Source organism: Halictus rubicundus, chromosome 10 (assembly GCF_050948215.1).
Source record: "Halictus rubicundus isolate RS-2024b chromosome 10, iyHalRubi1_principal, whole genome shotgun sequence".
NCBI classification, from domain to species: Eukaryota; Metazoa; Arthropoda; class Insecta; order Hymenoptera; family Halictidae; genus Halictus; species Halictus rubicundus.
In genome coordinates, this window is record NC_135158.1 from 2,013,814 (window position 1) to 2,025,248 (window position 11,435).

Consider the following 11,435-nt stretch of genomic DNA (forward strand, 5'->3'; position numbering starts at 1 on the left):
CATTTTGTTGCTGTAACAATCTATTGCTTTGCAAAATTTCACATGAACATTATTCATTTATAATTGCAGGAGCTTATCTTACATATCAGTAATCTAATTATTGTCAACATTATACTATTCGATAGTATTAATAATTATATATGCGTAGCCATTCTTTTATAAAAAGTTGAAATGTATAGACTTCCTACTTCGTAAAAATTAACGTTTAATTAGCGTTTATAAATGGCAAATTTATTTATTCAAACATAAAATACAGTGTCTGTTGCTAAATTTGTGAATAAAAACATCTATATATATATATTCATCCATCAGAAGACGTCAGCAAGTAAGAAAATTTATATTTACAGTATATTACCGTACTTATTCTCAAATTACGATCCATTTATTATAAAGTCCGTTCTTCTAGCTTTAATTAAAGCTCTAAAAAATGAAAACATTTAAATATTATCAGAGAGGATAGATATTATCCAGAGAGGATAGGAGAGTGCTCACGCACGGGTTTTCGGCGTTCCTGATATAGTGCTGACATCTGCTCAGCCTTAGCATGGCACAGAACCGTGTCGTCTTTCCTAGAACAGAACCGTGTCGTCTTTTAGCATGACACAGAACCGTGTCGTCTTTCCTGGAACAGAACCGTGTCGTCTTTCCTGGAAGAGAATCGTGTCGTCTTTTAGCATAAAACCGAACGCACATTATTTTTTTAACCAGGATTAGAACGTACAGCTTAATTGTTTTACATGAAATATCTAACTAACATGTAAATCTTGGGTACAAAATCTCTAATTAATATAAATTAAGAATAATATTAATTGTAATGATACGTATTTTATTTTTTTCCAATTTTGTAGTTGCAAACTCTAGTTGTAAAAAATGGAAAACCCGGAAAAATTCGAACAAATACAGATCTTATATCGAAGTTTAAAAGCGACCAACCTGAATATTAATCTAATAATGAGCTATTGTCATCAACACTATCTTAAATTTGTTCATATATTTAGCTACTGCTATTATTAATTAAAAAAAATTTTCTTTCATGAATAAATATTTTTTCTAGATGACTTTAAAAACACATTAGAACTATTTTTAAATAATTTTACTCGAAAACATTCTAGTTTGCTCTTTATTTCACCGTTCTACTAATTTTTTATGGGCTGCATTGCACTCTTTTACAACTCAATACCATGGTACCATCCATATTCAAGGAAGAATAATTTTTTGCGACGATCATTGAAAAAACAAAAGTGTTTCCTTCATTTCAGTCCTTTAGTGCGTTGGTGACGTAGCGCCCAGCACACCTACCTGTGTTCTGTGTCACATCTGGAGTTTTATGGTACGCTAACTCGCAAGCCAGACCATACAAGCGAATGCATCCACAACTTCCAGAGACCTGCCTCCAAAACTAATTAAAGGAAGGCTAGACATACAGTGTGTACTAAACTCCTCAAAAGGGGCGGATTCCAGTCGCTCGTGTTATAAACCTCATTCGATACTTCATCGAAAGGGTGATCTCACATATTTCTGTAACAGTTCCAAGTGCATGCACTTTGTTCATGATACACTCTTTGTAATTATTAAATTCAATTAAATATTAAGTAAATCTTTCACGGTGCTAACGGCCCTCGCAGAGATGGGCATTATTTGGGATAAAAAATTATTTAAATAAAAATTCGAATAAAAGATACTTTATCTTTATTTGTTATTTGAAGGTTCGAATAAAAAAAGCATCTTTATTGGACGAGTGTCGAATAAATAAATTTATTAGATGAGAATTTATCCGACGAATAAAAATACTTTTTTATATTCGAAGCTTCAAATTAAATTTTCATTTTTTATCTGTGCTGTTATTTGGAGGCTACGACTAATTCTTCCGAATTTCGAATAATTTTCGTCAGCTTGAATAAGCGGCTTCGAGCCCCGTCGGCCCAGGCCCAGAAGCTCGTGCCACCTCGGTCGCCCAGCGGTGCAATAAACGGCAGCCGCGCGATCCGAGGCGAGAGCAGGTATATCGGTGTGAAACTACTCCTAATCAAATTACAAAACTTCTTTATTTTTCATTATTTTTTTATAGCACTTCCATCAACCTATTTGTGGAGTTTTTCTGATTAAAATGACACTAAACACGATATAATTTGATCTGTATTGCTATTCAAACGTTTCGAATAATCTTTGCCAGCTATAAGCTGTTAAAATTTTTGTACAATTTGATTGTGTGGAGTTATACGTGTAGACAAAAATATTTATTTTGATTGTAATTTCACTTACTTTAAAAATTAGCTTATCTTATTTAAATTGAAATGTAGGGAATTTAATATTATATTTTTCTAGAATTGTCTAGACATCATGATTGCCCATGCTCAGACATCATGTCTGGATCTGTTTTACGATCGAGTGAGACACTGTCATTTTTTAGTTATTTATTGGCATGCTTGGCACTAAGAATTCGTTACGGGCTTGGGTACGGGTCTAGAAGCGGGAAGACAGACCAGCCGTACTCCACTCAATGACAATTCACACATCGCAGGCAGACACTCAGGAGAAAGGCGATACAAGTTTCGGGGAAAGATCCTTGAACAAGGGATCTTTGTGCAGTATCCTGCGAGGCTTACGTGAGAAAATGAATTCACGGAGTCAGTAGGCGTTGCACAATTTACGTAAGGTTAATGATAGTTCAGTAAGTTAAATAACACGATATTAAGCAAGCCATATAGAAGTTAATAATAACATCACTCTCCAAAAAATTATTATAATTTACCATATTTATATACCTTCTATGTGTATGTAACTCCGTAAGGAGTTAATGATATTATCGATTTATATGTAAGTTCATTCGAAACAAATTCGTCAAAATGCCGGAAATATTGTCTTTTAAGTTTTTCACGTGAAACGTGCATTATTTCAAATATTAATACAAATAAAGGTTACGCACATACTTGCCGAATATACCTAGTGTAATTATTTAAAAAATCAAATATATTAAAAATCACGTTATAAGTTACAAATGAAATACTATTATTACCATTATCTATTTCAAAAAGAACGCAGAGTTGAATCTTGGGTATTGCGATAACTCGCTCGCCCGAACTTGCCCGATTCTTTTCGAACGCGCTCGATGAAGTCGGGTCATGGGCCGTCCGAAAGGTTCGGACCGCTCGACGTGTCCCGATTCGAGTGCCCGATTCACGAGCCGGCCCGCACATCCCTACTGTGTCACATCTGGAGTTTTATGGTATGCTAACAATCGACATTGAGTTGCAAATCAGACCGTACAAGCAAACGCATTCGCAACTTCCAGAGGCCTGATTCCAAGGCTAAAAGGAGAGGCCACGACCTTCGGGTCACCGATTCTGTTGAAATTTTGCACACTTATAGATCTCGTTCTCCTGTTCACGAATATATACCATTATAGGGGCAGATACTCAATAGTTTTCGAGATATTGACGATTAAAGTTTCATTATTTCTTATATAATGCCGTATTTTTCCTAGATTACAAGAATCGGTGTGGCACGACGGTAGCGTACCAAGTTTTCAGCCGAACGACAAGGGTTCAAATCTTGCCGACTAATGCATTTTTTTTTATTATGTTTTATCATTGTCTATTTATATTATTAATTTCAATCGATTAAATTTCACGCATAAAATTGCATTTTGAATTATAAATAACATGTATTTATTTACTAACAACAGAATTATTTACTATTATTATATATTATTATTTATATATCAAATATATATATTAAATTTTAAGAAGTCTTTATAAATATCCTGTGTTCATTTTCCGGTTTCCGAACAAGTTACTGTTACGTTTGTGTGATGTGACATAAGTTCATCTACCTTTACTTGAACCAGTGCTGTCTTTTCTCCCTTTTATGTTATCGTAATTTCGAACGTTGATTGATACTGACGTCCTGTCTGATCCATGTTGATTATATAATTTAAATGGAATTGCTAGGTGATATATTTTACTACTTTCCGATAATTTTCGGCGGCCTGCTATGTTTTATCAAAATGAAATCGGTACTTATCATTATATTGAAATTTAATCGATTTAAATTGATAATATAAATATATAATGATAAAACATAATAAAATTTTTAAAAAATGCGTTAGTCGTCAGGATTTGAACACTGGAACATATTTACTATGTCTGTATTTCTATCGATATCTGCATTCCTATGTAATAAATGATTTTTTGCTTTTCCATCAATGATATTATTTCTTAACTTATTCAGTGATATTACTTTGAAGTGGGTAAGGGGATATAAAATACCAGAGACTGTCCTCACTTCATTTATTACTGATATCGGTAAGCGCGAAGGTCAGTGCAGTGTTGGTGTTGTCGTCTCGTAGGCTTACTATCGACTGGCGACTCTCGTTGCAATCTTAAGCACGACGGAGTTAGAGAAGGCAAAATGATAGGGGAGAAAAAGAAAAGAGAATAGAAAAGGAAAACTTGAGAAGACAGTGACAGCGATAGGGACAGCGGAAAAGAGTCATAAACAGAGAAAGCTAAGAGGTAGGCGAAGGACCGAGACTAACGAAAACCAGAACCCTGGCGACGTTCTCAAGGATGCATGGGAAATTCGTGAAGGGCCGGTTACCAAGCATGCGACTAGCAGACAGGAAATAGAGAATAATAGCGTGACAGAGTTAGAAGGGAAAGAGAAATTCTTAGAAGAAATATATGCATTGGCGTACGTGGTGATATTGCCACCACAACTTATTAGAAGATCAATGATATTACTTCTTAACTTACACCGGATTATATCCCGCTTTGTATTAAACAATTTTTGGATATTATTCCGAAAGGCACCGATGGCCGATTGAGATGAAACTTGGTGGGTATGTAAACCTCAACAACTTTTTCCTATACATGTAACCGCGGCTCGGCCATAGTTTCGGAGATATTCCTATACGTGCACGTCCGAGGCGTGCGTATCACATTTCTAGCGGAAAAAACATAAACAGATCATTGTGTCGATTCCGTCCTCTCAACGGCCTAACCCCAACAAACTTGAATTATACCACCGGCTGTACTTCCGAAAAGCATCGGGGAAACACAATACGCACGCCTCGGACGTATTTACACGTATAGGCAAAATTCAATGTAGTAGTAGCTGCAGTTTTCCGCGAATATCTCCGAAACTATGGCTGAGCCGCGGTTACATGTATAGGAAAAAGTTATTCAGAATGTTGAGTTTTACATACTCACCAAGTTTCATCTCGATCGGCCACAGGTGCCTTTTGGAAGGACAGCCCACCTGTTATCTAAACATTCTTTTAAAGTCCTTTCTTACAGTCGCAGAGGAAGAAACGCTCTGTATTTTGGAATTCAAGTAATTGTAGACACTTGTATGATTCTGTTATATATACTACTTTGACAAAATTAGAAAATAAAAATTATGTGGCGTGTGTAATACCGTACAAAGCAGTTTCAGGACACAAATGTGTTCAGGAACTGTTACAGAAATATGTAAGATCACCCTGTCGATGAAGTATCGAATGCGGTTTATGACACGAGCGACTGGAATCCACCTCTTTTGAGGAGTTTCGTGCACACTGCATGTTTAGCCTTCCTTTAATTAGTTTTGGAGACAGGTCTCTGGAAGTTGTGGATGCATTCGCTTGTACGGTCTGGCTTGCGACTCAATAGCGATTGTTAGCGTACCATAAAACTCCAGATGGGACACAGAACACAGGTAGGTGTTCTGGGCGCTAAGTCACAAACGCACTAAAGTACTGCATTGTGGAAACACTTTTGTTTTTTCAATGATCGTCGCAAAAAATTGTTCTTCCTTGAATATGGATGGTACCATGGTATTGAGTTGTAAAAGAGTGCAATGCAGCCCATAAAAAATTAGTAGAACGGTGAAATAAAGAGCAAACTAGAATGTTTTCGAGTAAAACTATTTAAAAATAGTTCTAATGTGTTTTTAAAGTCATCTAGTAAAAATCTTATGGTGCTGAGGTGGAAAAAATATTTATTCATGAAAGAAAATTTTTTTCAATTAATAATAACAGTAGCTAAATATATGAAAAAATTTAAGATAGTGTTGATGACAATGGCTCATTATTAAATTAATTTTCAGGGTGGTCGCTTTTAAACTTCGTTATGAAATCTGTATTTGTTTGAATTTTTCCGGGTTTTCCATTTTTTACAACTCGAGTTTGCAACTACAAAATTGGAAAGAAATAAAATACGTATCATTACAATTAATATTATTCTTAATTTATATTAATTAGAGATTTTGTACCCAAGATTTACATGTTAGTTACATATTTCATATACAACAATTAAGCTGTACGTTCTAATCCTGGTTAAAAAAATAATGTGCGTTCGGTTTTATGCTAAAAGACGACACGGTTATGTTCCAGGAAAGACGACACGGTTCTGTTCCAGGAAAGACGACACGGTTCTGTGCCATGCTAAAAGACGACACGGTTCTGTTCCAGGAAAGACGACACGGTTCTGTGCCATGCTAAAGCGGCGATGTCACGAAAGTGGGAACGCCGAAACCCTGGGCGTGAGCACTCTCCTATCCTCTGTTACGTCCCGCGGCTCGCGTTTGGTTTTCTTCCCGCCCCCCCCTTTGGGATCGCGAGATTTACCGCGGATCAAGACGCTAATTACCCGACTTCGGTCCACGCGACGCGTACGTCCGTCGTATGACTCGGGATTCGCGATATAATGGCAAGTCCGGCACTTATCAGCGCTGCCCTATCGTCTCGCTGCTGCCGTTGACGGGGAGTTAGTTTATGGCCTTGGTCACACCGCTGGCGTTCACCTTCGCGTACAGCTTCTTCCTCGGGTCGCGGGCAGGTATTCGGGTGACGCTGTGGATGACTGGTGGAAGGGTGATTGGCACCAGATCGTAACGTGGGCCAGTAGGGATGACCTGTGTGCGTGTACGCACAGGGACCCTGACTTCCTTTTGTGACTGTGGCTGCTGCTGCTGGGCAGGAGCTGGAGCTGGACCGGCGACGACTCGTATTCTCGCGGAACACACGATTTCGCGGATTATACGCGGAGCGGAATAGATGCCGACGTACGGACTGAAGCGATAGTTGGACACGTCGGATTCGTACTTGCGAGCTAACCGCTTTAATTGATATTTTCGTCCGGCGCGGCGCAGCATGAAGAGCTTTTAGAACAACCACGAATTTACGATGCACTGTCTATTCATTTGGGAATCTTCCGTTATCGTGCCGAGACTGCCTGGTGGGCTCAGACACACGCTAAGGGAAAGATTCAGTCTTATTTTGCGAGAAATTCCGTTCTTGCGCCGAGACAGCCTGGTCGGCTCAGACACGCAATCAGGGAACTTATTGATGATATTTTAATTATTATGTCACGATGCTCTTCACTTCGCGTAGAAACCGGAATGGGAATAATAAACACTGAGTTTAATAATAATACTTGTTTAATACGTGAAAAGGATAATACAAAGATATAAGTAAACTAAAGATATAATTAATACGCGTGATACTGGTTAATGATATAAGCGGTAAAATACAATATGGAAGTAGTAGAAACTATAAGACGCTTGATATAGTAACGCTTTGGAACGAAATTGCAAGATGTGAGCGCGACTGACCGGCGATCAAGCGCGAGCTTGCCTTTTTCTAGGGGCTACACGGACCTTCCTCGCTCGGGGTCCGTGTGGGGCGAGCGTGACGCAACCGGGTATCAAGGTGGGGCTCGCCAGCACCTGATGACGTACTGTCGAGCGTCTTGGCGCGCTCGCGGATGGAAATGATGGGGAAGTAATAACTTATAATTAACTTATTTTCTACCTTAACCTATGATGCGTCGCGGGTGACGTCATTAACAACACGTCGGTCGTCCGACGTGACACCTCTCTGTATAAAGACTGCCAGCCTTACGGGAGAATGCGTCGCTCGAAAAATGCGGTGTTTTCTACCGCCCTCTAGGATAGATTTTGGCTGGAGTAAGAAACAGAAGGCCAACGACGGTATTTCTTCGGTGCAGAAGCCCACTAAGAAAATTCTCGTCGGTGAGAAGGTGAATCATCACGGACCCATATCGATTATCAAATGTTACATTCTCCGACCAGAGTTGGGCAAAATATTTATCTAAATAAAAATTTCGAATAACCAATAAAACATAAAAAAATTTTTATTTCCTTATTCGAAGGTTCGAATAAAAAAAGTATCTTTATTCGACGAGTATCGGATAAATAATTTTATTCGACGAGAATTTATCCGACGAAGAAAGATAATTTTTTTTATTCGAAGTGGATTTATTCAAACTTCGAATAATTTTTTCATCTTTTATCTGTATTTTCTATTCGAAGGCTTCTAATAAATCTTCGAATTACTTTTACCGAGCGCCGAGATTCAAAGACCTACAGTGTTTTTCGAGCGACTCATTCTCCCGTAAGGCTGGCAGTCTTTATATATATTTCGTCGGTGGTCCGTGATGATTCACCTTCTCACCGACGAGAATTTCCTTAGTGGACTTCTGCACCGACGAAATACCGTCGGTGGCCTTCTGTTTCTTGCTCCAGCCAAAATCTATCCTACAGTCGTGAGATGACTTTTCGGGAGGATACCACCACCGACGAGGTGTTTTGTTTTTTTTTTTTTGATCGCGAGAATTCCCAAGTGAAAATACAAGAAAACCGGTGTACCAACTCCCACGGACGCTGTCCAATTTACCTGTACAGAAATCTTTTTTTTTTCACTATCTCTGAATCCCTTCATACTGTTCCAGGATTTAGAAGAATTAGAAGCCTGGGCCCTCGGGGCCTCAGGCAACGGAGAAGCCATAATGGCGTCCAAAAACAACGCCAATGACAAAGGCATGGCAGGAAACCCCACGCCGCCATCCAAGAACCAAACAGTGACCAAAACAAACAATAACAAGAGAAAATCAAATGAACCATCCAACTCAGAGCACACGGGAACAAAGGTAACAGACACAAAGAATATAATAGAGAATGAATACTTATTCAAAAGAAGACGCGAATATGTCATCAACCAATACCCAGCCTCTCACAAGGGCCCAGCATATGTCTCGGCCACATTCAGTAGGACCCATGCCAAACCCAGGAACTCCCAAAACGCTCTCATGTTAGCCAAAGCCTTGAGTAAAAACCATGAAGGCGTAGAAGAAATCAAAAACGAAGGATTTGGAAAATTCAATATAAAGTTCAGAACAGGCACCCAGGCAAACAACTTCGTGAAATCTGACAATAAGGACCTACAGGGAATCAATATATATATCCCCAAATTCCGAATCACAAGGAGAGGCCTCATCAAGGGCTTCTCCACTGATTGCGAATTGGAAGATATAAAGGAATTCACAGACTCCCCAGTTCCCATACTAGACGCCAGGAGACTCAATAGGAAAATAAGAAACCCACAAACAAACACATGGGAGTGGATTCCCAGCGAATCCATAGTTATCACCTTTGAGGGCACGACTCTTCCAGATTACATTAAACTATACAAACTAATCCATACACCTGTAGAACTATACATAGATCCGTTAAAAATATGTCATAACTGCTTTAAAACAGGACACACTGCCAAATTCTGCCGCAGCGAAAAATTGTGCAAAAATTGTGGAAATCCAGGACACAATATCACTGATTGCTCTACAATAGATACACCTACCTGTGCTCACTGCAAAGAAGCACATCCTACTTTACACCCAAGCTGCTCGTCACTCCAAACCAACAAGGAAATAAATAGACAGATGTCACTACTAAACGTAAGCTTCTACGAAGCCAAACAGTTGGCCACGAGACATTCGCTCAAGAACAATTCCAGAACTATACAGGACAACAAGGAGAACTTTCCTCCCCTATGCCAACCATCCCAACAACGCATCCTTCAACTCAAAGAGTTCGGAGGTCAAAAGGTACCTGCTTCGACTTCTACCTCTTCCTCTTCCAAAGCATGGTCTCAAGCAAACCCAGCAAACAACACCTCCTCTAGAGCATCCACCCCTGCACCTAAACAACAAAACAAAACAGAAAATAACCCACTAGGAAACACTTTAAAAACTAAACAGAATTCCCTACCGACCATCAAATCCGTAATAACCTTAACAAAAACATCATCTCCCACCCTTCATACCGAAACCCGTATCCAATCTGCTTCCAACATAAAGCCTCCTCCCTTAATCAAGCAATATAAACCAGCCCCATCCCCAACCTCTAAGCCCTAAATTAAAACACCAAACAACCTCATAATGAACAACTCTCTCCGCATCCTGTATTGGAACTGCAGAAGCATACGCACCAAAAAAATAGAAATTACCCATCTGGCAAAAGGGGCAGACATAGTTGTCTGTGTCGAAACCTGGTTGAGACCAGAAATAGATTTCCAATTACCAGGATTCCATTCAGTAAGGAAAGATCGTCAACACCTACATGGTGGCGGAATAGCCATCTTCATCGCCAAGCACCTAAAATACATCCCCCTTAATAATCTTGGAATAGCAGACGGCCATACCGAAACTTGTTGTATTCAGATAACAAACGTGTCAGAAAATACCACAATAGCTGCATGTTACAGACCTCCATCCAACAAAATTACAGAATCACACTGGGACGCGTTCATTCAATCACTCCAAGACATAGGACCATTCATTATTATGGGAGACTGCAACGCCCAACATTCAGAATGGAACTGCTCCAAAATAGACAGCCCTGGAAGAACACTTATACAAATTTTAGATAAACATGAAATAACCATAATTAACCATGACACTTCTTCCCACTTTGATGCCAGAAATGGCTCGTTCAATAACCTGGATCTCGTGCTAACATATGGAAGCATTGGAGAAGAAACAACTGTATTCCAGGAAGAGGAACCGTTCGGATCAGACCACTTTCCACTCCATATCACAATCAACATTTGCAAAAATATATATAGACGAAAGAATAACAGAATATCCTCACAGAGAACCGATTGGGAGGCATACACAGCAAAAATGGATTATCAACTTGAATCATCCATGTTGGCAATGGAAACCTCCTCTACTGATAAATATAACCACTTCGTACAGGGTATGACCCAAGCAGTACTCGAGTGCACACCAAAGAAAAGTTCAGGACATACATACGCCCACAGAAATCCAGTCCCTTGGTGGGGTCAGGAGTGTGACAGATCCGTCAGAATTAGAAAGGCACGCTTTAAAACATGGCAGCATCAGTCAACCACCAACAACTGGTTCCTTTATAAAAAACAAGTAGCTCTGACCAAAAAACTTATAAAAAAGAAAAAAAGAGAAAATTTGCCGCCAACCTCTCCCACAAAACTTCACTCACCTACATCTGGAACCACATCAGGGTACTTAAAAACAAGTGGACATCCACGAAGAACAAAGAAAGTACAAACTCTGAGCTACTCAAGGAAAATATTAACAAAGCCTCAGACAAACTCTCCCCTCCTTGGGTTCCAATAA

General features: G+C 39.2%; 1 protein-coding gene across 1 annotated transcript; it reads left to right on the forward strand.

Annotated features, from left to right (window-relative positions):
• The first annotated feature begins 10,217 nt into the window (after positions 1-10,217).
• LOC143358164 (uncharacterized) lies at positions 10,218-11,435 on the forward strand. Its single transcript, XM_076795112.1, has one exon. It carries the CDS (start codon positions 10,218-10,220, stop codon positions 11,433-11,435), a length of 1,218 nt encoding a protein of 405 aa, XP_076651227.1.

What these genes read in the sequence shown, in the direction of transcription:
- LOC143358164 (XM_076795112.1), top strand. Translation starts at nt 10,218, where the DNA reads ATGAACAACTCTCTCCGCATCCTGTATTGGAACTGCAGAAGCATACGC.